Genomic DNA, 27,939 nt, shown 5'->3' with positions numbered 1-27,939 from the left:
TTGGTTAGTCAAGGAGCAGTCTTGATTATATTAATGGTCATAAACTGTTCCATGAATGATTTCTCTTGGAAATTTCACTTTGTTTACAATGAATAAAACTTATAATAAGTTAATGGAACAACAGCAACCAAAAAACCCATCCCACAATAAGTAATGTGTCCTGAAATAAACTTACCCTCTTTGATAAGGACACTAAAACATTTGGAAAAGAAAACGGTGAAAAAACATGACCATTATTGTTATTATTTTTGCCAGTCTTGGGGCTTGGAATCTGGGTCAGGGCACTGTCCCTGAACTTCTTTTGCTCAAGGCTAGCACTCTACCACTGAGCCACATGCAGCCCAATTTCACTATTCTTACAGTGAAAGATATGGGGAAAAAAAATAAACAAAAGTACTAGAATTTCCCCAAGACCACAAAAATTTAATGTGGTATGCATTTGTTCGTTAGGGTCAACAAATGGAAAGTTCATCATTTCCAAATTGTAACTTCATGTCATTAGAAATATAAGCCTGACCACCCTAGGCAAGAAAGGCCATGAGACTCTTATCTCCAACTAACCACCAGAAAACAGGAAGTAGAACTGTGGCTCAAAGTGGTAGAGCACTAGCCTTGAGCACAAGAGCTCAGGTCCTAAGTTCAAGTCCCATGACCAACCAAAAACAACAAAGCAAAACAAAACAAAACCAACACATGTGTGTGTATATATATATATATATATGTACATATTTATATATAAGAATATATATACATATATGTATATATATATATTCTTTCATTTAAGCTAAGAATAGAATGACAAATTTATGATCTTTTTTCACAATTATGAAAATAAAAAAATATTTGAACACTGAAAACTTCCTTTTTTTGAAGTTGCAGTATCCTGTTTAGTGGCAAAAGATGACCTGATCTGATAAGGGGCTACTTGAAATTTTTACCCCATTTACTACAAAATATTAATATATTTGATTATGGAGAGATGGGCCATAATACTTTATTTCACTTTTTTTGGGGGGGGGGAGGTGCCGGTCCTGAGGCTTGAACTCAGGGCCTGAGCATTGTCTCTGAGCTTTTGTGCTCAAGGCTTGCACTCTACTATTTGAGCCATACAGCTCCACTTCTGGCTGTTTGGTAATTTATTGGAGTGAAGAGTCTCATGGACTTTCCTTCCCAAGCTGGCTTCTAACACTGGTCCTCAGATTGCAACCTCCTGAGACATGAACCACTGACACCCAATGGAATACTGATTTTTAATCAAATTAGCTACATTAAATTTTACTTCAAAATGCTTTGTATCATTTGTAAAATTAAAAAAATGTTGAACTATATTCAACTAATCTAAAGTGTGTGATTTTTTAAATCAAGACTGGGTACGATGGCTGTCTGTAATCTCAGCGACTTGGAAGTCAGAGGATCGAAGTTCCAAGCCAGTCCAAGGAAAAAAGTTAAACCCTATCCCAGTCAATTAATTGAGTATGGTTGTGCTCAGTCATCCTAGCCGTGTGAGAGGCATAAATAGTCATTAAAAAATGATTGCACTGTTTGGTTAAGCAGAACTAGCAACTTAAAAAAAAAAGTACAAGTCTATTAAAAATTTCAATCAGAGTGGCGCTGTGGCTCAAGTGGTAGAGCACTAGCCTTGAGCTGAAGAGCGCAGGGACAGTGCCCAAGCCCAGAGTTCAAGCCCCACAAGCGACCAAAACAACAACAACAACAAAAAAAACCCTACATTTCGGAAGTGGTGCTGTAGCTCAAGTGGTAGAGTGCTCGCCTTGAGCTGAAGAGCTGAGGGACAGTGCCCAGGCCCAGAGTTCAAGCCCCACGACCGACAAAAAAAAAAAAAATTTCAATCAGTATACACATATATAATACAATATACTAGTTATGTTAAATGCTACAAACCAATGTGAGTCTACCGGAATGAAAACAATCACATTTAAGCTTTAAGAACCATTTTTTCCCTATATATTAGTATTTTCTCAAATATGTAGATGGGGAAAATGAGGAAAATGAGTGCAAAGAATGGGGCTCCCAAATTACACATATGTAAGTCCTTTCTAACAGATGCTGAGGGAAGGTATGCATTGTCATGTCTAAGCCCGAGGTGGATAATTTTCCTAAAACATTTCTCACTACCTTTTTACATTTACCTTTACCAAAACCAAACCAAACTAAAACACCTTAGCATACCAGGAATATGATCTCAAAATACACACACACACACACACACACACACACACACACACACACACACAAAAGATCCCACAGGAAAGTATGCAACAAGATATTCTAATCTATATATAAGTATTTATAGTTGGGCACCAGTGGCACACACCTGTAATCATAGCTACTGTGATTTGAGGATCATAGTTTGAAGCCAGCCCAGACCGGTAAATTAATGAGATTCTTATCTCTAAAGAACTACCAAAAAAGCTTGAAGTGGTAGAGTGCTAGCCTTGAGCAAAGAAGCTCAGGGACAGCACTCAGGCCCTGAGTTCAACACTTGTGGCCAACCAAAACAAAAGATAAAGGGAAGTGTAGATGCAAATGTGGATGTTCATATCCAGATATTTTCCTTATCATGGCTGTCCATCAAATATGTCAGAATCTAAATCTGTTTAGGTTATATACTTCAGTTAATAATGGTTGAAGCCCAGAAGAGCTGGGGATAGAGAGGGAAGGTCAGATTCTGTCTATTGGCCAGGGCCTCAAGCCTATGGATGACCTATCCCTGGTCTCTCCAAATCCATAAGTGAAGTTTGCCTCTGGATTACTCTTCCCTTCTTCTCCTGCTCCTCCCCCTGCCCCCCCCCCCTTCCTCCTCCTTCTTTATCATGTTCTATCCTGGGCTCATTAGAAACTCAGCTGGCGGAGTCTTTTAGCTTCCTTTCATTTTTGAGGACTGGGAAATTCTCTCTCTCTCTCTCTCTCTCTCTCTCTCTCTCTCTCCCTCCCTCCCTCCCTCTCTCCCTCTTTCACTTCTTCCATCCCTTCCTCCTCTCCCTTCCCTCTCTTCCTTACTCTCCTATCCCTCTTTTTAATTTCTCCTTACTTTATTCTCTTATATTAAAATAAATTCTTATTTGAAATATCAACAAGAACAAAAAAGAAATGTAGTTAATAAAGAATTTTTATAGTGAATGTGTTCAATGAACACGTATGCATTGTTGGACACCTTTTGATAGTTGCTAGCTTTTGTGACTTTATATTTGCAATCAGTCACAATGTTGTATTCATTTTGTTTTTATGTTTTTTTTTTTATTTTGTTTTTCTTTTTGACTTTTTTGTCTTCTGGGTTTCAGTACTGGGGTTGGAATCCAGGGGCTCCCTCCAGAGTGCTTCTTCACTTGGGCCACGCCCACAGCTTTTTTTTTTTTTTTAGTTTTAGACTTTGTCTTTATTTAAAAGCCTGATTGCAAACACCCAATGCCTGGCTTAGTTCACCACGAAACACCAAAGCATCGAATTTCCCAGCCCACTTAATTTGAAAGCCTGCCAAGATAGGTGAAAGACCTTATAAATATGTAAAGCAGGAAGTTCAAATTACAGTCAAGTAAATCTCTGGTGATTGATGTTCTTTTCAAAACAATTAAAAAGACAAAACTTAAAAAAAAAAATCCACAATTTCTACGATTTCCACACACACGCACCCCTATCTTTACCAAAGGTTTGTGCCGAGTTCAGACTCCACAATGTACTTTTAGTAGAGTATTTATTTTGGATTTTTTACCACTTCCTGGAGGCCGGGAGGAGACACAATGGGAGGATCCAGAAAAACTCAGTGCCACAGCCATTTTGTTTGTGAGGCAGGGTGGGAGGATTCTGTCACCCAGGAAGGGTTGTTGAAACGCAATTTTTCAGGAGGGGTGGGAGGAGTTGGTTTGATGTTTTTAATTTAACCACGAAACCCACTAGTTTGTTTGTACTTTTATTTTTTTTAACGAATAGTCATCATTCATGGCTAACAGATCGTATTGCCCCCCCCCCCAAAAAAAAAATGAAAACCTCTGGGAGCTGGAGGAGCCCTCAGTGTTGTACCACGGGTTTCTTTAGGTAACCTAGATGAGAATCAGACCAAGTCAGGGAGGAGGAGGATGGTTTCTACATTGGCCACGTCTGTAGGTAGATTCTCGATGGGCGATTTTTAAACGCAGAGAAGACGGATTTGCAGTTAGGGGGAGCGGGCGGGGGGGGGGGGGTCTGTGGAATCTGCCTTCCAAAAATGCCACATGCGACGCAGGAGCAGACAGGAGAGTTGGTGAACTGTGGGGAGAGAGTGTCTTCCCTGCGTTCCGAGGCAGCGGTTGGAGCCCATTGTTTTGCAGTGTCACTTCATCGCGAGCCTCGACTTTTGTCATCGGGGTGGCTGTGCTTTTAAAAGCCCAGTGTAAAATGGCACACACACCGCATTTTTTTGCGAGCTGAGCTGCAGGAGGCGGGGGCCGGGGGATAGTGCAGATGAGGGGGGGGCGGGGGGACCCAGGCCGCGCAGCCAATCAGAGCGCGCCTGCTTGCATCGCAAAGTTGTTAACCCCAGAGTCTTCTGGCTGCCGCTGCCTCCTCTGCTTTGAATCTTCGGTGGCTATTTCTCCCATTTTTTTTTTTCCCCCTCAAACGCCCACGGATCTTGGGGAGGGAGGGAAGCTACCCATCCAGCCACCGATCATGGAAGAAAGTATTACTTTTGATTTACCAAATATTTTAAAGATGTTTGAAGAGCCATATGCTGCTGCCTGGGAGCTGTATTTTTCTAGACACACAAGTATCCAGCTTATATTGTTACACATTTTCTTTTTTCAAGAACTGGCTTCTTCGTTTTGCCTGCACGAATGGTAAGTTTGTCGTTTTTAAACAATTATGTCGAGAAATCTTTGAATGGGCCCACAGATACAAAGGGTTTTCATTGTATTTCTTTTCTTTTCTTTTCCTTTTAAACAAAATCAATCTTTGTATTTTTCTTTAGCTTTGATCTCTGGCTGTTCCACCTAATCTTATCTGGTTAATTTTTTACCAAAATGAAAAGAAATCGGCTTCCCCCCCCTCTATTGTTAAAGCTAAGTGTGTTAATATAAATTATACTTTGATTGCTGTGAAGTATAGGGGAACTCAGATATTTCAAGATGGACTTGTTTTGTGCAATCAGTGTTGCTAATACCAAATATGTGCGTATCCTCTTTATAAAAAAATGTGTTACCTAATTTGTCGAGTACTAAATTATCAGCAGGCAAAGTATGGATGTAGTAGTTTTTTTTAAAAAATAGGCCTATTATGGTTCTCTTGTGAGTACTAACTACAGAAAAGCTGCCCTTGGTATAATGAAGGTGGAGATTGACATAACCAGGTTTATATTAAGTTATGGCTGTTTCTAAATAGTGGTTCTTTTATTTGCTGACCAGACCCCAAACTTGTAGTTCATGGTATTATTTCTTTCGAATCTCCTCACTAGTTAATCTTTGCAGATCAATCTTATTTTTCTTCCAAAAAAGGTACATTTGGGAGACATTTTGTAATTTTGGGCATTTTTTTTTCTAATTTTTTTCTTTTTTTGCACACGGTGGGAGATCTTTTTTGTTTTGCATTGATCTGTGTTGGTGGCGCTGTAGTGCTCCTCAACAATTTATGTCAGTTTCACTAAAAGAAAAAAAGAAGAAAAAAGAGGTGGGGCAAGATTTTATCTATTATATGATCTTCTGATTTTCTTAAAGAAAGTTTGATTTGGTCAGTGGATATAATTCAGTTGCATTGTTGAGATGTTTTCTGTGAACTGTGAACTGTGGTGGAGTAGACATGTCGTCATATCCAGACCATGCAAGATCAGGGACAAGCATGCAGTGGTGTTTGATTTGATCTTATTTATTGTCTCTAGGCCAGCTTCGTCAATAATAAGCTGGTGGCTTCTTGTTTTTCTCCTGAGCTACATTTTGTATTTTTCTTGTATTGTAGAATCATCTCTGGTGGTGCCTTTTCAATGTAACAAAATATTTGAGTTTTAGTTCTCTCAACATTGTAAAAGTTGAATTTCATTTTGAACCTAGGGATTTCACAAATAAGTATTCCCGAGTCTCTCTGGAAAGATTTGCTGGTACTTTGCCATGTAATAATACCTATATTATTCATTTCTTTTATTTTGAGATGCGATTTCAACTGAATTCACATAAGCCTGGTTAAAAAAAAAAAAGATCAGATATTTTAAGTAAGGTAATTTAAAAAATACGTGAGCAACTACTTTTAACTTTACAAATATGGATGTTCACATATCTAAGTGAAGACTTATATTTTTTTCTATCTTTGTTCTTGTTGAGAGTTATTTGATTAGAGACTATGGAATTTAGGCCTACAGCTTCCCAAGAACAAAAATGTGTTATGATATGGCATAGATTATACTGATCTCCATAAACATTCTAGCAGTTTATAAAACAGTAAGTATGTCCTTAGTTCAAAAAGAAGGTAGGAAGAAGCAGCAATTATGCCCTGTTAATATTTTTTCATATAAAATAAAAACAACTGAAATAGCATCCTAGATCACATTTTCCATGTGATTGAGTAGATTATTTCTTGAAAGACTGCAAATTTCAGGAGTTATAAAGTGTCCTTATTCACTTTGAAATATGTAAAGGCTCTCCTCATTATTTAAGCATTTAGTAGTTAGAAGTAAAAGAATGCACAAAAATGATGAAAAACAGCATTTCCTATAACCTACATTTTTTTCCTTGAACTTAGAAAATGATCATCCATATACCTCTATTTTGTTTAGACTGTGCTGTCAACATTTAAAAATGTCCACGGTAACATTTTTTTCTTTATAAAAATGAAAAGAACTTAAAAGATTGCAAGATTGCTCTTCAAGATTGGTTTTTGACATGATAGATTATTTATAGGATAAAACACTGCAGGTGTAAATATATTGTCTAACCTGGTTATGCTGGAGAGTTTAGTTTCATGAAGTTGATCTACAAAATAAAATATACATTCCAATATGTTTATTGCTAAAATAGTCTGCTATTTAGAACTGTGATGGTTTTCATTTTGTTCAGTCTCTGATTCGATGAATGTTTCTATAATTCTTAGTATAAAAACAAACATGCTCTGAAGTCCATATGAAGCTATGCAATGTTCTTTGTTCTCCTACATCATTGACTTACATCATTGATTAGGAACTAACCATTATAGTTGAATCTTCACTTTCTTAAAATCTCCCATCCGTATTTATTTGAAAGCTATTCTTCTACCTGTGACTCTTACTTATATCACTATGTGTATAAGGAGATTAAAAATCCATGAGGCAAAAGCAATTTACTATTTTATATTATTCTCCATTTTAAAATCCACCCTGTGCTTCATCTTAGCTCTTGATTCTTTGCACATTAATCCCCTGTTTTAATTGAAAATATTTGATAGACATTACTTCATAAGTTTGTTGAGAAAATGATCAGAAATGTAATGATAGACTATGATTTTAATCATTTTTAAAAGCCTTCTATTAAATTTAGTATATAGAGAACTAAATCTTTCATGATTGCAGTTGCTAGGTCATGAACAATAAAAAAATATTTTTCTTAAAAAATATCCTGAAATGTCAGTTCAGTCAGTCAACAGTTACATACTTATTTCATTTTTTGCATACCATTTTATCAGATCGTAGCAAGGAGAAAGACTGTTTATATGAAAATGTCATGCCATTTTTTAAAAAAATCCTGCCCAACCCTCTGACGGAGGGAGGGGTTAATAAGTAGTGAAATGGCCAAAAAACAGGTTGTAGAAAGAAGAAAGAAATGATGCCAAAGACATGGAGAATCTTCAAGTCAAATTCTAAACAATAAACCTGAGTAAAATGAACTTCAAATGATAGAGCTTGGTCAATAAAAGAAACAGAATTATATTGTTACTTCATGTAGTAAGCCAATCTAATTTCCTGATCAATAAACTTGTATTCATTAGAACTGCCAAATATTAAGGAAATTTCAGATTAGCTAAACTCATCAATCACTAGGTAATAGTAGGATGAAGCAACAAAGGAAAGAAACACAAGATATTAAGATGACCTAAGATGAGATGGATGTTGAAAATATTAGCCAGGGCCAATTTAATCTTAGCTTAGAACTTGTTCAGAAGAAGGAAGAATATTTACCCTTGGAAACCAAGCCTGATATATATCTGAATTATGTATATTTCCAATTTTACCTTCTTCTTGCATGTATTTCCCACTTTGCTGCTATTCCCTATAAAGATTGCTGCTTGCCATACGACTGTACAGATACATACTGCTGTCTCCAGCATGGTTTTGCAAAGGGGAAGATGAGAAGAACACCAAATTGGGTGTTTGTCTTATGACTTTGTTCTTTTTGATGTTTCCAAAATGATTCTCCCATGGAGAATCTAAAGGAAAAACAAGGATTTCATTCTGAAAAAGATCAAAACATTTTATTTTTGATTTGGTCAATGCTTATTTTATTTGGGGGTGTTTTGTTGTAGATTCTCCCATCTATTGTGTACCATCATGATAAGATTCTGGGATCCAACGTTAGGAAAAAAGGGAGAAAGATCCCTGTAACTAGTAAGTTGATAGTCCAACATGGCTCAGAGTTCTAAAAACATTAGAAATCTAAGGTTTTAGATGTGTGGGGTGTCTATAGGGACAAAAAAGCCAATGAGGATTTTTGGAAGAAAAAAATTATAAAAAAAAATTAAGACTGTTCACACAAGATTTCACAAGCATCCTTGCACTGAAGGTCCATTATTTGGATACCATAGATGCAGACTTTGGGAGGAAAATGGCTCTCATGTTTTATTCATTGCCCAAATACATACTTACACAAATAGATGATTACCTAATCCAAATTCCTGTTGGAAAGTGAGAAAGAAAACAATGGCTTATTTATTTGAGAGAGATTGAGAGGGTCTCTATGGTAGTATGAGCGTGGGGTATATCTCTTTGATATCTGACAAAAATTGTTTTTTGTTAATTAATTAATTAGTTAGTGAATTAATTTCAGTGCTAGGGATTAAACCCAGAATTGTGAGATCCCCAAGCCATTTTTAAAACATGATAGAGCTTTTATTTTTATATTTTCCTCACATTTCCTTGAAAAAAACATCAAATATCAATTGTGATGATGAAGGAAATACTACTAGTAAAGGGCTGGGAAGGTGGCTCAGTGGTAGAGCGCTTGCCTTGCATGCATGAGGCCTTGGGTTCGATTCCTCAGCACCACATAAGCAGAAAAAGGCAGAAGTGGTGCGGTGGCTCAAGTGGTAGAGCTCTAGCCTTGAGCTGAAGAGCTGAGGGACAGCGCCCAGGCCCAGAGTTCAAGCCTCACAACCAGCAAAAAAAAAAAAAAAAAGTAAAGAACTACTACTAGCACTGAGTGGTTATATTTGATCCGAAGTATTTATTTATATTTTAAAACATTCTTAATTTCTAGTTATATATGTATCTATAAAACAGAATCTTTAAAATAAACATTTTTATGGAGTTACTAAACTAGATCCTTAGCTAAGGGTTACTTAGTTGAGAATTTGCGACATGTGGTTTAAGATGACTTCAAAAGACCCAAATTATTTTGTTATAGCACCAACTAGTCCATACTAGCTAGATGTGCCATTATCATTTAGTTTGTTTTCGTGCTGACTAACCTAGAACTCTAAGAAGATCTATTCTTTCATCTTAATTAGTCATCAGGAGGAAAGCGATTGCTAGGTTTGATTCAGTAGCTCACAATGTTATGAAACAACAGCATATGTCTCTTGCAAGAGTTTGTCCTCTCTTTCCATGCCAATAATGTCCTCATAGTCACAAGATGGCTGCTGCAGTTCTAAGTATCATATATTGATACCACAAAATTCACAATGAGAATTTCACTTATAAAGTAAGAAATCCTTTCCCAGTAGCTTAAAACCAATAGGCCAGATTCATAGGACATATTCATATTAAAACCAGTCAGTGACAAGATGAGAATGATCATCTGTTTGACTAGGAAAGAATACTTAGAAAGGTGAGCTCTGCTGAATATCTAGTGTCATTACTTCTTACTTGCTCTTTATAAACTGTGTGTGTGTGTGTGTGTGTGTGTGTGTGTGTGTGTGTGTGTGTGTGTGTTCTGGAGCTTGAACTCAGATCCTGGGCACTGTTCCAGAGCTTTTGTGCTGAAAGTTAATGCTCTACCACTTGAGCCATAGCTCCATTTTTTTGGTCTTTTTTTTCTTTTGGTGGTTAATTGGAGATAAGAGTCTCATGGACTTTGCTGCACAGGCTGGCTTCAAACTATAATGTTCAGATCTCAGCTGCCTTAGTAGTTAGTATAGGCATGAACCACTAGTGCCTGGTGTGTGTGTGTGTGTGTGTGTGTGTGTGTGTGTGTGTGTGTATTATACTGGCGTTGAATACAGAGCTTTGCGCTTGTTCTCTACCACTTGACTCATACATCCAGTCCCTTTTGCCTTGGTTATCTTCAAATGTGTTTTATTCCCCTGCTGGCCTGGGCTTCTATCCTTGCATTTGTACTTCTTCTACTTGTGGTTGGAGATGACATGCACTACTTTGCCCAGGCTTTGTGTGTCCTTTGCAGTTGGGATACTAGGCTGGTGGAATCTTTGTAAACTTCTTTTTGCCTGGCTGGTCTTGAACTGCAATTCCATGATCTCTGCCTACTTACTAGCTAAGATTACAGGCTCTAGCAACCTCACCCAGTTGTAAAATTGTGTATGTGTGTGTGTGTGTGTGTGTGTGTGTGTGTGTGTGTGTGAGTGTCCTGATTCTTGAACTCAAAACCTGGGCACTGTCCCTGAGCTTTCTGCTCAAGGCTAGTGCTCTACTACTTGAGTTACAGCTCTATTTCTGGCTTTCTGGTGGTTAATTGGAGATAAGAGTCTCACACACTTTCCTGCCTAGGCTGGCTTTGGACTGTGATCTTTAGATCTCAGCCTCCTGAATAGCTAGAATATAGGTGTGAGTCATGACACCCAGCTAAATATGATCAAAAGTTAACATCATTTTTTTTTGTAGTGACCAGACTAATCTTAGATGAGGTAATTAAAAACAAACAAACAAGCAAACAAAAAAAACTACTTACCGTTCTATCTTTAGCCTAAATACTAGCTTTATGAGCTCCGTAAATGCTCATGCAAAGTTAGTGGATCGAACAGGTGGATCTATCTGAACACTGGTGGCTCACTCCTGTGATCCTAGCTCCTCAGAAGGCTGAGATCTAAAGATCACAGTTGGAAGCCAGCCCTGGCAGGAAAGTGTATGAGATTCTTATCTCCAATTAACTACCAGAAAACTGGAAGTGGTCCTGTGGCTTAAAGTGGTGGAGCACTAGCCTTGAGTGAAAAAGCTCATGGACAATGCCCAGGCCCTGAGTTCAAGCCCCGACACTGACAAAACAAAAACAAAGAAAAAGAACCAGTGTTTCATTTTACAGAGGAGGAAATAGGCAGAGCGTGATTGGCATGCCTGAGGCGTGATGGCCCACGGTTACACAGGAAATGAAAACGTTAGACTTTGAACCTGGAACTCTGAAATCATAGCTTAGATGTTTACTTTTTTGTCCCCTCTATCACATTACATAATGTGTACATTTGTGTTCTGTTAATTGAAAGTTGTTCTTTCTGGTTTTGTTTTTGGGTAGTGGGATTTGAGCTCAGGCCTCATACTCATTTGGTTTGCTTGCTCCTGGCAGGCTCTCTACCACTTAAGCCACATCTACAGCCCCTAAATTGATATATTTTATTTTTATTTCTTTATTTTTTTTCTTAGTCATGGGGCTTGAACTCTGGGCCTGGGTGCTGCCCCGAGCTCTTCAGCTCAAGGCTAGAGCTCTACCACTTGAGCCACAGCACTACTTCCAGTTTTCTGGTGGTTCATTGGAGATAAGAGTCTCACAGATTTTCCTGCCTGGGCTGGCTTTGAACTGTGATCCTCAGCTGTCTGCCTCCTGAGTAGCTAGGATTACAGGAGTGAGTCATCAGCACCCAGCAATCTGACATATTTTAAATGCATAGTGTGCTGTTGTTGTTGAATCCTTTAATGAAATTCTTCATTATTTTATCACTCTGGTAATCTTTTCATGGAATGATGAATTTCCTTAGGGTCCACAAAGGGTATCTCCTGTCTTCAGAGACATCTGAGGGCATTCTTTCAAAAGCTATTTTTTACAAATTGTGAACTTCATGAAGAAATATAAAAAACATAAAAGAGTTGAGACTCTTCCTTATTGGGGGAAGTGAATTCATGTTTCTTAACATGAAATCCAAGTAGAATGTTTGACTTCTGTTTCACAACTTACAAGACTAACTTTATGTCCTAAAATGTTTTAAGTCTCTGTCAACTTTAGAATATAAAGATATTTTTTCCTCTGGGACACTTTAGGGGGTTCATAGTGCTCTCAATCAACGGAGCTCAGGTTTTTTAGAGGGCCTCACTATCACTTTACTAAAATGCTGCTTGCTGGGTCACTTTAGTGAAGTCTTAAGTTCAAAAAGTCTGCAGTGACCTGTGAGAATCAGCATCTCTTAAGAAGTTTCCAAATGACTTTGGTGCTGCTTTTAGAGAATACCTTGAAACTCTGCCCAGGAGAGTCATTTGATACTGTGATAAAAATTTTGGCCTTGACAAAAATCAAGAACTCTAACAACAACAGATGCTGGAGGGGATGTGGACAGAAAGGAACCTTACTTCATTGTTGGTGGGAATGTAAACTTGTTCAACCACTTTGGAAAGCAGTATGGAGGTTCCTCAAAAGACTTCACATAGAGCTCCCCTATGACCCAGCAATCCCACTTTTGGGCATTTACCCTAATGTTTACAAACAAGACCACACTAAAGCTACCAGCACAACTATGTTTATTGCAGCATTATTTACCATAGCTAAGATATGGAACCAACCCAGATGCCCCTCAGTAGATGAATGGATCAAGAAAATGTGGTATATATACACAATGGAATTCTATGCCTCCATCAGAAAGAATGACATTGCCCCATTTGTTAGGAAATGGAAAAACTTGGAAAAAATTATATTAAGTGAAGTAAGCCAGGCCCAAAGAAATGTAGGTCCCATGGTTTCCCTTATTTGTAATATCTAGTATATGTATGACTCAAGCGGAAAAGGTCAGATAATGTGATGTCAGGAAAATGAACCCTTAGATGTGTATTTTAATGTTTTTTTTTCTTTCATGCATGTGTTTCTAACACATTTATAAGATTATCTCTTTGTTGCTTTGTATGTCCCTCCTCCACAGTATAACCCCTGCTTTCACTATATTTGATGTCAGTATAACTTGTGGAGGAGATGGGGAAAAACCAGTTGTTTAAGGATACAGGTGGACCTGTTGCAACAATGAGAAGTACAAGTTGTCATGTCCAAAACGAGCTTTACAACGTTGGTGCAGGGGGGGGCGGAGGGGGGGGAAGGAGAAGGATTGGGATTGAGGGGGAGGGGGGAGGCTGGGAAGGGATGTGAAGGGTAAACAAAGGAGGAGGCTGCAATGCTTGGTAAGAAATGTACGCATTATCCTGCCCATGTAACTGTAACTCCTCTGTACAGTATGTTCACAAATAAAATTAAATTTAAAAAAAAAAAATTTTGGCCTTGAAATATAGGTTAAAAAAAAAATCTAAAGGGTCTCATTTAATAAGTAGCAAGTATAATACATAGTAAATATAAAAATAATAAAATATAGCCAGTTGAAATCCTAGTTACTCTGGAGGCTCAGATCTGAGGATTGAAGTTTGAAGCCAGTCTGGGAAGGAAAGTCTGCTAGACTCTTATCTTCAGTAAACTTCCAAAAAGCTGGAAGCAGAGCTATGGCTCAAGTGGTAGAACCCTAGCAAAAAAAGCTCAGGGACAACACCTAGGCTCTGTGTTCAAGCCCCAGGATGGCTCCCCCCCTCCCCAATAAAAACAAATTGAGGCCGGGCGCTGGTGGCTCACGCCTGTAATCCTAGCTACTCAGGAGACTGAGATCTGAGGATCGCGGTTCAAAGCCAGCCCGGGCAGGAGAGACCGTGAGACTCCTATCTCCAATAAACCACCAGAAAACCGGAAGTGGCGCTGTAGCTCAAGTGGTAGAGCGCTGGCCTTGAGCTGAAGAGCTGAGGGACAGCGCCCAGGCCTAGAGTTCAAGCCCCACGACCGACAAAAAAAAAAAACAAAAACAAAAACAAAAAAAAAAAAAAACAAATTGAGAAAATATCAGTAGTGTGGGCAGGGTAACCTTAGCTACACAGCTGAGCAAAGACTTGAAGGAGGATAAAGTTTCACATTAGAATCACAGTTGATATGTACTCACCAACAATTCATGTGTGTTTGTGCTTCCAACTGAAACAAAAATCAGCAATGGGAATAAGAGGGTTTTTGTTGTTGTTGTTATTTGCCCCCCCCCCCCACCCCGACCTCTGTGTCACTGTTTTTGAAATCTGTACTTTTTGTCTTGCATGTAAGTTTATGTGTTTTGATAGGACAGAGAGTGAACTAATCCAGCAGGGATACTCACTAGACACTGTTATAAATGAACTATACAACTTGTGTGTGGGGGGAAGGTTGGGAGGGAAAAAACTGGGGGCAAACAAGTGAAGAAATGACACTGTCCAAAAAGACAATACCTCATTTATGTAACTGTAACCCCTTCGTGCATCATCTTTACAAAAAGAAAAAAAAAATCAGCGATGGGCAAGAAAGGAGCAATGGAGAATATTCTCAATTATTTTTGGTTAGGAGTTCTACATAGGTTCTCAACCTTTTTTTTTTTTTCCCTAGTAAATTTTGTTAAGTTGGAAAAAAAATTACAAAGCAATCTATAATTTAGAAGTTCTTTTAAAAACATATAATTTAGTTTGTTTAACAACAAGTCGCATCTGAAAAGGACTTCTATCCCTACGCCACAGTGATGGGTTTTCTCTAGATTTTATCCCACCAACCATGAATGCCCCACATTCGTGAATAGGACATGGTTTCTGTGAGACTGAGAGACTGTCCATGCCAATGGCCTATATTTAGCTCTGAAACCCAGTCTAGTGCCACAATCTGTTGGAAACTTTCCATCCACCAAGACAGAGGTCACAACCCTCCAGCTGAAAAACACTATAATCTGCCAAGAAGTGAAGAAGACCTTTGCTGGGAGTTTAATTACTTCCCTGCTTCACCATTAAACTAGGAGACAAGAAAACTTTCAGTTCTAAAGGCTTTTACTCCTTTGTTCCCAAGAAACATAAATGAAGACAAAACAAACCCCAGCTAATTCAATGTCTTGGCTTTCTTCAGAATCTAATATGTTCTGTGAGTTATACTTCCATACCCCACAAGAGTTTGTTTAGAAAGGAAGTCACCTAAAAAGACCCAGGAACTAAGTTTGGTGTGGTGTAGTCTAGAATGAAAAAGATCATTCAGACTGGGCGCATGCCTGTAATCATAGGTACTCAGGAGGCTGAGGTCTGAGGATCTTGGTTCAAAACCAGTCCAGGCAGGAAAGTCTGTGATACTCATCTCTCCTATTAAGCACACACACACAAAACACAGCCCCCACCCTCCCCCCAAAAGAGCAAAAACAAACAACCCTCAAATGGAGCTCAAGTGGTAGGGTGCTGCTAGCTTTGAGCAGAAAAGCTTCGTGACAGCATCTAGGCCCTGAGTTCAAGCCGCAGGATGCCCCCCTCCAAAAACAATAGATAATTCAGTATATCTTTATTAATTAATTAGTATCTTTTAAAATGGGAAAAACTCTAGAACTGTGGTTGTCGAATGCAGTAGTTACCTGCCACATGTATATTTAAAATTGAATTAATTTAAAATTTAAAGTTCAGTTCCTGATTTCACTTGTCCACATATTGAATGATTTGAAGCTACACCTGACTAGTGGCTTCATATTGGATACCATGGATCCACTGAACATTTTATCTAGAATGTTCCTGGCAAACTCACACTGTTATCCTAGTGGTTCTCAATTTTGCCTATATGCATGTATGCACGCATGCATGTATGTATGTATGTATGCATGAATGAATGAATGTATGTATTAATTTTGCAATGCTGGAGATTGAGCCCAAGACTTTGCAAGTGCTAGACATTCTACCTCTGAGCTGTATCCTTAGCTCTTTACCTACCTATAGAATCATCTAGAAGCTTAAACAACAAAATGCCTATGTCCCATTTTAATTGGTCTTGATGGGGCCTACACACACACAGACACACACAGACACACACACAGACACACAGACACACACAGACACACACACACACACACACACACACACACACACACACACACGCCACCACCACCCTCCCTCCCCTCCCCCTGCCCCCAAAGCTGCCCATGAGATTCTAATAGGCAGCTAGGGTTCAGAATTACTAGGTTATACATCAGGTTAATGGTTATTAAACCAAAAATTGGGGGAGGGGTACTATTTCTTATTTCCATCTTTCAAAACCTAGAGGCTATCTCTTAGGCAGTGATGGAGGCCCAGACTAGATAATGAATGAGTAGATAGACAAACCCGTTCTGAAGAGTGAAGTCATAAGTGAATTGAGGAAAACAAAACAATCATACAGTTGTAAGAAATTTAATACCCTCGAGCATAAGTCTTGTATATTAAAGGACTATGTCATAGTTAGAATTCTTTTTTAAAAATATAACATTTATATAGCCAAAAGTAGTTCTTATATTTTAAAATTTAACTTCCAAGTTTCATCATATTTATATATTAAAATTTTTAGAAATCATGGTCCTTTAAATAAACTGATTTGTGGACTCACTGATAGCTTAAATACTTTTTTATTTATTTTTTTTTTGTGGTATTGAGGATAAAACCTAGGACCTCACACTTTCTAGGCAAGTGCTCTACAACTTGAGCCACATCCCTAGTCTGTTCTTATTAACTTTAACTAGGCTGGCCTCAAAGTGCAATCTTATCTCCTCCTCCTCCTCCTCCTCCTCCTCCTCCTCCTTTATTGGATATAAGAGTCTCATGGACTTTGCTGTCTGGGCTGGCTTTGAACTGTGATCCTTAGATCTCAGCCTGCTGAGTAGCTAGGATTATAGGTGTGAGCCACTAGTGCCCGGCTACAATTTTTTTAATGTGTTGTGTTATATCAGGGCTTGAACTCAGGGCCTCATGCTCTAGCTTGACTTTTCCACTCAGGGATGAAGGAGAGCTTTACCATTTGAGCCACATTTCCTATCTAGTATTGTGTGGATTAATTGGAGATACAGTCTCTTGGACTCTTCTTTCTTTCTCTCTCTCTCTCTTTTTCTCTCTCTCTCTCCTTCCTTTCTTCCTTTCTTTCTCTCTTTCTCTCTTTCTTTCTTTGGTCTGGGGCTTGAACTCTGGGCCTGGGTGCTGTCCCTCAGCTCTTCAGCTCAAGGCTAGCACTCTACCACTTGATCCACAGCGCCACTTCCAATTTTCCTGAGTGGTTTATTAGAGATAAGAATCTCATAGACTCTGCCCAGGCTTTGAACCCTGATCTTCAGATCTCAGCCCCCTGAGTAGCTAGGATTACAGGCTTGAGCCACATGGTCCTGGCTTCTCTTAGACTTTTCTATCCAGGCTGGCTTCAGGCTGAAATCTTCAGATCTCAGCCGTTAGAGAAGTTAGGATTACAGGTGTGAGCTACTGGCTCCTGGCTAACTCTAATTTTTTTTTTAATGTCAGATTGATAAATGCACCTAACAATTGTCTTCTTTTGAGTAAAAAATTTTCAGAAACTTAAGGTATTCCATACCTAAGAAATTAATTGAAAATATGACCATTCTTTTCTCTTTAATGGCTAGACTGCACAGCAACTTAGTGCAAGTTCTGCTTAAAAATCTAGTAGGCTTACCTCTTACTCCATTGGATCACAGATTCTTAAACAGTATGATTATCAAAAAACAAACCAAAAAACAAAAACAGTACAGTTACTAAATTTAAAAGTACTTACTGAGTCAGGAGCTGGTGGCTCACACCTATACTCTTAGGTACTGAGGAGGCTGAGAGCTGGAGCAGTAGGCAATCCATTTACAGAATAACTAGCAAAAAGCAGGGGTGGAGGCATAGCTCAGTTGGTCCAGTGCCAGTTGAGCAAGTGCAAGGCTCTGAATTCCAACTGCAGTAGTGTCACCAAACAATATTTATACTTTTTATTGTACATTCTAAGTCTTCCTGGAATTAAAATATGTGTATCTCTTAGGGGAACAGTCTTCTCAAATAGTTTTAGTGTTGCCTCCCCCTGTACTTTCTTAATTTGTTGCTCTCTCTCTCTCTCTCTCTCTCTCTCTCTCTCTTTCTCTCTGTGCTAGTAACAGGCATGCTCTCCTTTGAGTTTTTCCTCATAGCTGGTGCCACAACTCCACTTCTGGGTGTGGGGATTTCTGTCTGAATGGAGGCTTTGGTTGGAATACAATTGAAGCCTTTGCTGAAATGCTGCTGAGTCTTACTTATTTTCATTGGAATTTTTTATTTCAAAGGTGTCCTCCATGTTAGATACTGGGTCATACTTTTAGCTCTTTTCAAATCAGATTACAATCTATGGTCCTCATGCAAGTAACTATATTAACTGACAAACGTTTGAATTTTGAACTTCTTAATCTTTTTGAATATATAACTGTCATTTTTGTGTGTGCAGTGCTGGGCTTTGAACTAAGGTCCTCATGCTTGGTAGGCAAATACCCTACCATGCCCCAGTCCTTTAGCTTTAGTTATTCAGATAGGGTCTCACACTTTGCTTAGGCTAATCCTCATACCATAATCCTCTTGTCGCTTCCTAAGAAGCTGCAATTACAGACCTGCACTACTGCACCTGGTCCTTGTAATTGCCTCTTTAAAAAAATTTTTTTTTTCCAGTCATGGGACTTGAACACGGGGCCTGGGCAATGTCCTTGATCTCTTTCACTCAAGGCTAGCACTCTACCACTTTGAGCCACAGCGTCCCTCTGGCTTTTCCTGTTTATGTGGTACTGAGGAATTGAACACAGGACTTCATGCATGCTAGGCAAACACCACTAAGTCACATTTCCAGTCCCTGTAATTGCCTCTTATATCTAAATCTAGACAAAGGAATATAAGCTATATTCCTTCACATTCTGTATTGTAGGTATTCCAGATAGTTAGTGGACTCTGTATCTCATATGGCATTGTCAGTCTCTGAGTTCATATTTCTAGAGTTATTCTGTTGCCCGGGTATCACTAGGATAGCTGACCAGAGGCCCCTTCATACATATTCCTGCTGAAAACATTCCATTGGAATAAGTCACATCTTTGACTACTCTGTTTTGTGTTCCTAGCATCACTCTATACTACTTGTGTAACCTTGGGCCAATTAATTGTCCAGACCCTCTATTTCCTGAGATAAGGTAGTATTGCCTACCTCATAGACTAGTGTGAGAATACAATGACTTCATGCATCTCTTGTACCTCCAATAGTGCCTATCTTGCCGTTGGTATTCACCAAACTCACCTTTTCATACACATCACATGCCTCATTTCAGAAATCAAAACGGTCCTTGCACAGTGAAATACTAAGTCACACAGATATAAAGAGAAAAGGTTTGGGGCTGGGATGTTGCTCAGTGGCAAAGTGCTTGCTTAGCAAGTGCAACATCCTGGGTTCAATCCCCAGTACCAAAAAAAGAAAAGACAAAAGAATACAGTTAAAAAGAAAAAAAGAGAGAGAGAAAAGGTTTGAGTTTATGGTTTTAGAGTCCATGATGTGGCAGAGCTGTTGTTTGTAAATCTCCAGTGAGACACTAGGTGGCAATGGTTAAGAGTCTGCAGAAGCAAAAGAGAGTTGGAAAGTCTAATCTCACTGTCCTCTTCAAGAACATGACCCAAGACCTCTGCTGCCTACACGCTCCATCATTTCCCTCTATTGCCACCCTGGGGACTAAATCTTTCACATATGTGGACCTTAAGAGACACTTGAGGTCTTCTTGACAGATGGGACTTAAAACAAAAATCATTCTAGGTCTGGGGAGAGATAACTTAGTTGTAAAGCACTTGCCTAGCATTTATGAAGCCCTGGGTTCTACCACAGCATCATGAAAAGTAGACAGATGGAAAAACATAATCAGCTCATTCAGGTATATGGATTTTGTAGACTTCTTCAGGTGGATCATTATCTTCCCCGGGAACTCTATTAAATTAATAAGGTCAGTGAATCAGATAGCTTTGCTAAGAGTTAATATTTATTATCTCCTTTTTCACTTATTAAAATAAATCTTTATTAGCCAGGCACTGGTGGTTTACAACTGTGATCCTAGCTACTAAGAAGGCTGAGAGCTACTAAGGAGGTGGATAGAGTCAGCCGTGATGTGGAAGCAGCACAGAGTTTTTGGTGCTCCAAGCTGGGGAAATCTGAAACTCATTGTCTTCAGAACACTAGTTCAAATGCTATGTTAACTGCCCAGGAAACGAGATTGATTTTTTTTAAAAGGAGCTTTCTCTTTCTTACATGAACCTGTTAACCTTTGACCCTGCAGAGAAAAACTTCAGTGGTCTAAATCTTTAGCCAGGGAAGATTTGATGGGAGAGAGTAAAGAAAGAACCCGTGAAAGAGTGGAACTATCTTCTGTAAATGTAGACACTGGGCAGCAGGGGGCAGCATGAAGGCACTGAAGAATTGAAAGAATGTGTTTCTGTAACATTTCTTGACAACGAGCAGTTCTTATTTATTAGATGGTCTATATTAAGAACTTAGGTCCCGCCTCCAAATGAGTAGAAATCAATAGATAAAAGAAGAAAAACAATAGCTGCACTTTTTAGGTTAACTATGGCAGAAGGCCATTGTTACTTGAGAGGATGGAACCAATTGTCTATGCTGTTACTTTCTTTCAAAATGCTCAGTTTGAAACAAATGTATAAATTTCACTTGAAAGAAAGCACCTTTGTTTCTTTTTTAGCATACTTATTCTGCGATATTATACTTATTCTGTGTTTAAAAAAGAGTAATGAATAAGGTAGAAACATTTAAAATAAACACTTAAAAACAAAATCGTAATTAAATAATCAGTTGAAATTTTAATACATATTTTATTTTACATATCAAATAGATGGAGATTTTTGGTTTAGATGGTTATGAAATTTTGGGACTTTAATAAAATCTTTTATAATATCTAGATCTAGAATTACCTATACTACATTTAATCAGCTTTTTCTGGTGAAATTCACTTTGCACTAACCTTTTTAAATGTTTGAATGATTAGTGATGTTAAGAGTAAGAAAATGGAAGTTTCCACCTACATCTCTACATCTCTTCTTAAGTTCTGGAATTTGCCATTTCAAAAGCCGCATTAAACCCAGTTGAAATCTCTGTCTCTGCCTCTCCCTCTCTCCTTATTCTCTATTCAGCCTATTAAACATTTCTGTATCTCACACTTTTCACTTTAAATGGACAAATCAGATGAATTGAAACCTGGAACAATAAGTAAATAAATAAGTTTTGTTTTGGTTTTCATTTTTGTTTTTGGTTGTGGGGCACTGTCCCTGAGCTTTTTTGCCCAAGGCTAGCATTCTACCACTTTGAACCACAGCACCACTTCTGGCTTTTCTGGTTAATTGGAGAAAAGAGTCTCATGGACTTTCCTGCCCAGGCTGGCTTTGAACTGTGATCCTCAGATCTCAGCCTCCTGAGTAACTATGACTATAGGCATGAGCCACCGGCACCTGGCTTGAGAAAGCTTTTGGCTTAAGCTATGTAAGTTGAAAATTAGTTCCCTATTGATATGTCACAAAATAATTGAAGGCAAATCACTTAATAAATTTATGAAATATTACCTTTGTATTTTATGTCAATTAATAAATTTGTAATTGTGGGAGTATAAGGATATCAGATTATGCCTTTCAAACTAGGGCATAAAAAAGGATGTTACCCTGTTTGCGTTTTTGTTGTTGGTGGTGGTTGGTCATGGGATCTGAACCCTGGGCCTGGGCACTGTCCCTCAGCTCTTCAGTTCAAGGCTAGTACTCCACCACTTGAGCCACAGCACCATTTCCAGGTTTTTCTGCTTATGTAGTGCTGAGGAATTGAACCCAGGGCCTCATACACTCAAGGCAAGCACTCTACCACTGAGCTATCTTCCCAGCCTCCTCCCCTTCCCCCCAAGTTGCATTTATAGGAACTAAATTCATTAAGGGCAACACACCTTTTTTCCTCACTATTTCCAATGATTCATAACACAATGTTTGCACAGAAGTGAGGCTCAATAAACAAAACAAGGTTAGGAAAATTTAGTCAAGTGTGTGAAACTTAAGATTTGCAATATAGGCTTAAGTGGATTCATTATATGTCCATCAGACTTCAAATTGCTAACGTGTTCCTGTTGTTGCTTGGTCCTAAAAAAATACTATTACATGAATTCTTTTCTAAATTTATTATGAGTAAATCCCTTATGCTTTTCTAGGGAGGATACCAGACTAATTGCAGACCTTTTATTTCTAGTCACTTGTTTTGATCATTTTGGCTTCAGTTTTTATTCTGAAGTTTGGCATCTTTCTTTTCCTATTGTGCTCTATTATGTTGCAATTTTCACAATCTATTTGCAAGCTACAGAAATTCCTTAAGTCACATTTGATCCATTTATGGCAAAGCTACTTCTTTATTGTCTTTGTGTTGGGTGGTAGGAGCAAGTAGTTAACACAGAAGAACACTGGGCTTTAATCCTTTCAACAACAACAAAAAACTCACAACCCTATCCCCCAAAGCTTTATGGAGGAATATGTGTGTGTGGGTGCATGTATGTGCATTCATATTTTTGTGAATAGGTGAAATGATGTTTTTAGAATATCTTTTCTACATCCTTTTTAAAATTTAGATCACTCATTGTTTCATTGACATGGTCCATCTACACCACAATTGCCTTAATCAAGATCACCTTCTGCATTCTCCCTCAGCTTACTTCTTTCTCCCTTCCCAACCTGACCTCAACAAGCTTCCTCATTGCAATCTCACACACGTGCATAAAGCACTCCTTCATCCTCCCCTCTCCCACTGGTACTCAACCTGAGACAAGGTCCTGTTTGACATTTCTATCATTTATTATTCTTTTTTTAAACTATACATTGTTAAAAAAGGTTTCATTATGGTAATTCTTTTTAAATCATTTTATTTTTTTATGTACATATGGTACCAAGGAATCAAACTCAGGGCCTCATACATGCTAGGCAAGTACTCTACCACTCAGCCATATTCCTGCCCACTATGGTATTCATATGTATTCATATTCATAGTGCTGTTTTGAATCAGAAGGATCTCTCACCACTCTTACTTTCCCCTACCCCCTCTATTATTCAACAACTTTTAATGAGATTAGCTTTGCCATCTTCATTTATAGATGCAACAACATAGTTTAGTATTGTTCACCCTCTAGCATTCTCTTTTCTTCCTTATCCCCTCAAATAGTCCCACAATTGTAAGCATTTTATATGTATATAATTCTTTTAGGTCTAGCATCATATGAAAGAAAATATTCAACCTTTGAAGAGGTTTGAAAAAGTATTTAAGGAGGGATACTTGCTGGGGTTGTAGTTTATTAATAGAACATGTTTAGCATGCATAAGGCCCTGCGGTCTATCAAGAGAGAGAACAAGAGGACATTTTTCTTTATTCATATCATTTCATTGTTTTGAAGGTTTGGGTTTTTAGTGGTTGTGGGTTTTTTTTTTGTTGTTGTTGTTGTTTGTTTGTTTCAAGGAAAAGACTGAACAGCTACTGTCAACTACTGTCAATCCAGAGACAACTGACTTTCTACCTCACACTCAGAACTACTACTTCGTTTTTGTTGTTTTTGTTTTCTGTTTTATTTTGTCTGGGCACTAGAGCTTGAACTATGAGGCCTTAAACTCTAGCTCAGCTTTTTCACTAATAGCTGCTGCTCTACTAGTTGAGGCACACATTTTAGTTCTGGAGCTCTTTTTCTGATTAATTAGAAGTAAGAGTTTCTCAGAGGCTCCAACCAAGATCCTCATCTCAGCCTTCTGAGGTGTGAAGATCTTAGGCACAAGCCACTTGTGCCAATTTACTGATAGTTTCAAAATTCAGAGAATTATGTGGACATGACAAACGATGCATGCTTGTAATCCAAGCAATAACAAGGCAGAGGCAGGAGGGTCATGAATTTTAGGGCAGCTTTGGGCTATATAACAAGACCCACCCTCCTGTCCTCTTCTTACCCCCTCCCTCTGCAAAAAAAAAAAAAAAACACACCAAAAAACAACAACAAAAAACAAATGGAAATAAGAAAACAAAGGGGAAGCTTAGTGAGCAGAAAACAAAATCAGGGATTATTATTTTGTTGTTGTTTTTCTAAATTGGTAATGATTGGGAAGATACTTCATCAAAAATTTTTATTAGTAAAAGTTACAATACTGGTAAATTTATCACAAAGATCAAGTTGTCACAGGTTTCCTGAACTTTACATTATATTAGACTTTCACTAAAGTACATTGAAGAAATATGACAAGATAAATTAAGAGGTATAGAAATAAAGATTATTTTTAAAATAAGTAAAATGATGCTGGGTGCTTGGGGGCACATGCTTGTAATCCTAGCTACACAAGAGGCTGAGATCTGAGGATGGCAGTTTAAAGCCAGCCCAGGCAGAAAAGTCCCCATGAGACTCTTATCTCCAGTAAACTACTCAAAAAAGCCAGAAGTGGCACTGTGGCTCAAGTGGTAGAGTATTTGCCTTGGCTGGCAAGAGAGAGAGAGAGGGAGGGGGAAGAGTCAAATGAGTGATAGATCTCATCTTAAAGATTTCCTATGTAAGGAAATGTGCAGAGGGCTGCACATATTGTATCAGTCCAGTTTTCTGTGATTACTGCTTATACTGGGAAAATGATAGGTTTTATATTCCACTGTGTTATTTGGTGAGGGATGTTGTGGCCTTTCCAATTGCTATGGTAAAATTGTTATTTTTTTAAAAAAAGTAAGAGTGTGTGTGTGTGTGTATAAAAGATAGAGTGGCATAAAGAGAGAGAAAGGAGAGAGATAATGGGAATTGAACCCAGAGTCTTATCATTCAAGTGATACCCTCAGCCCTACTATGGTAAATTTTAACTAATCTATTCTCCCTTCTATATGGCACTTGGGAAATTTCAAAGATTTGTCACCATATTATCTTTCCTATTTTTGTTTTGTCAGTTGTGGGGTGTGAACTCAGGGCCTGGTTGATGTCCCTGAGCTTTTTGCTCAAGTCTAGTGCTCTACTAAATTGAGCCACAGTGCCACTTCTGGTTTTCTGGTGGTTAATTGGAGATCACAGACTTTCCTGCCCAGGCTAGCTTTGAACTACAATCCTTAGATCCTCCTAAGTAGCCAGGATTACAGGCCTGAGGCACTGGTGCCCAGGTCACCATACTATTTTATTTGTTGTTCATATGGCCTAACAGAACAAGTATTCTTTAGACTTTGCATGTGAGACACTTAAAGCCCCCCAATTCAGTAATTTCTACAGGATCATTGTGTTAGCTTTGTGTCACTGTGACAAAATGCCTGACAAAATCAACTCAGAGCAGGAAAGGTATTGTTTTTCTTTCTTATAGTTTCACAGGTTTCAGTCCATGGTCCCTTGGCTTCATTGTTCCTGGTGGTGAGGCAGAGCACCACAGAAGAGAACAAGTAATGGAGGAAAGCAGCAGAGTAAGCGAGAATGAAAATAACAGTGAGACAGACAGGCAAGGACAGGTCTTAGAGTACATGGCCCTTTGAAGTGGATCAGAAGGATGGGATGGAGACCAGTGGGCTGGAACCATATCTCCTCATGGCAGCTGGGAAATAGAGAGCTCACTTATATGACATAGCCCTTCCTTCAGACTCTTTAAGCTGCCAATCAAAATGGATTCACCCTTGATGTCTGAACCTTTAAGATCCAATCACCTCCCAACAACCCTTACCTCTATTACTCCATTGAGAACCTAGTCCTTCAGTACAGGAACTTTGGGGGAGAGGGGAATATTGAAGATTCAAACCATAATAGTCATACTTGTGGTAGATACTAGATTAGGATCTAGGTCTTTAAAGATGGAAGCCCTTGTTCCTTGTAGTGTTTCAGACTGTTATCTCAGGACTCTGTGTGGCTACTTTTAATGCAAATTGCTACTTCTCATTTGACTGATTTTATTCAAAGCACTCACCCTGAGGCAAACAATAGCAACTTGTGCCCAGAGGCCCTCATCCCCTATGGAGCTTGCTTGACCAGATTTGAAGATTGACCAGTCACTGGACAACCATTTGGTTGGTGATGAATCACCTGGCAAGGAAACAGAAAGAGCAGCACGGCTCCTTGTAGATGTAGCCACATGAAAGATGCCAAACTACTGGGTGGAAACCAATCAAATCAAATCAGAGCAAAAGAACAGGATGGTAAACCATCTTATACGTTAGTTTTATAGAGTATTTTATAGTACATTGATTTCATGTAAGCATTTGTTTCCTTACCTAAGAATTTTGAAGCTTTTTCACAAATACTTTGTTCTATACCACAGATACAAATAATAATAATAATAAGGTCAAGGATGCTGTAACACAAGGTGGAACACTTGCCTAGCATGCACAGTGTCTTAGGTTCTCTCCCCAATACTGCAAGGAAAAACAAAAAAGCTCAGAAAAGTAAAATGAGGTATTACAAAAAGTAGTCTTCGCTGGGCACCCGTGGCTCACACCTGTAATCCTAGCTACTCAAGAGGCTGAGATCTGAGGACTGCAGTTTAAAACTATCCCATGCAGGGAAGTCTACGAGTCTCTTATCTCCAATGAACTACCAAAAAAACTGCAAGTGGAGCTGTGGCTCAAATAGTACAGTACTAGCCTTGAGCAAAGAAGCTCAGGGACAGTGCTCAGGCCCTGAGTTCAAGCCCCGGGTCCATCACACAGTAGAGTCCTTTTAAAATATCCTTTTCTAAATAGTCATTTATTAAGCATAACTTTTGCTTTGAAGTACAGGCTTTGCTTGTTAGATTGTTTCATTTAATTTATGTAACAATATAATTACTACATTGTGTTAGGATTCTTGCCTTATGGATACAAAGAACTATAGCTTTGAGAGTTTAATTTAGAGTAAGCATTTCTGAATTGAAGTTCTAGATGTTCCTTTAATAGAGAAATTTGAGGGATGAAATGCTACTGACTATTAATTTTATTTAGATAATTACTTAGTGCTGTTACTGGGGCTTGAGCTTAGGATCTGAGTATTAAATTTTTAGCTTTTTCACGTAAGGCTAGCACTCTACTACTTGAGTGACAGCTCTGCTTCCAGTTTGTTGCTGGTAATTAGAGATAATAATCACATGGACTTTCCTTTCCATGCTGTCTTCAGAACTGAATCCTCAGATCTGAACCTTCTGAATAGCTAGGATTTACAGATGTGAGCCACTGGTGTCCACCATTAATTGATTTTAGTTGTTGTTTTTGTTGTTATGTGGAGCTTGAACTCTGGGCCTGGGACCTGTCACTGAGCTCTTCAGCTCAAGGTGAGTCTCTACCACTTGAGCCACAGTGCCACTTCTGGTTTTCTGGTATTTAGTTGGAGATAAGAGTCTCATGGACTTTCCTGCCTGGATTAGCTTTGAGCCACGATCCTCAGATCTCAGGCTCCTGAGTAGCTAGGATTACAGGAGTGTGCCATTGGTATTAATTGAGTTTCAAACACTAAGTCCATTGCCAAAATATAACAACCTTCACAATTCTAGTGCTTGTCAGAATTCTTTGCAGTTTTTTTACATGTCTTATTTCACATTCTTTTTTTTTTTTAAAGTGGGGTTAAAACTCCTCATTAATGGTAGTAAAGATAAAAGTAAGATTTTTTTCTAAGTTTTTAATTGGACTCTAGCTAATTATGTGGAAAAATTTTCTACTTCCTTGTTACCTTGAGTAAAATTTCCCAAAGTGTGCTCTTACAGAACAAAAGGTAATAACTACTGGTGCATAAAAAGGCATTCTATGCTCAGATAATTTTGAAAGGTGCTGTGTAAATGGG

At 38.5% G+C, this 27,939-nt stretch overlaps 1 protein-coding gene across 1 annotated transcript in view; it reads left to right on the top strand.

Moving 5' to 3' along the window:
• The first annotated feature begins 4,539 nt into the window (after nucleotides 1–4,539).
• Epc1 (enhancer of polycomb homolog 1) overlaps nucleotides 4,540–27,939 on the top strand; it is a 99,645-nt gene continuing 76,245 nt past the window's right edge. Inside the window, exon 1 of the mRNA XM_042685959.1 lies at nucleotides 4,540–4,832. Coding sequence (XP_042541893.1) covers nucleotides 4,830–4,832 — 3 coding nt within the window. The 5' untranslated portion in view covers nucleotides 4,540–4,829. The remainder of the gene's footprint in view (nucleotides 4,833–27,939) is intronic.

The sequence above is a fragment of the Dipodomys spectabilis genome, unplaced genomic scaffold (assembly GCF_019054845.1).
Source record: "Dipodomys spectabilis isolate Male_0828 unplaced genomic scaffold, ASM1905484v1 ptg000096l, whole genome shotgun sequence".
In the NCBI taxonomy this organism is placed as follows: domain Eukaryota; kingdom Metazoa; phylum Chordata; class Mammalia; order Rodentia; family Heteromyidae; genus Dipodomys; species Dipodomys spectabilis.
This window is presented reverse-complemented; position numbering and strand designations above follow the sequence as displayed.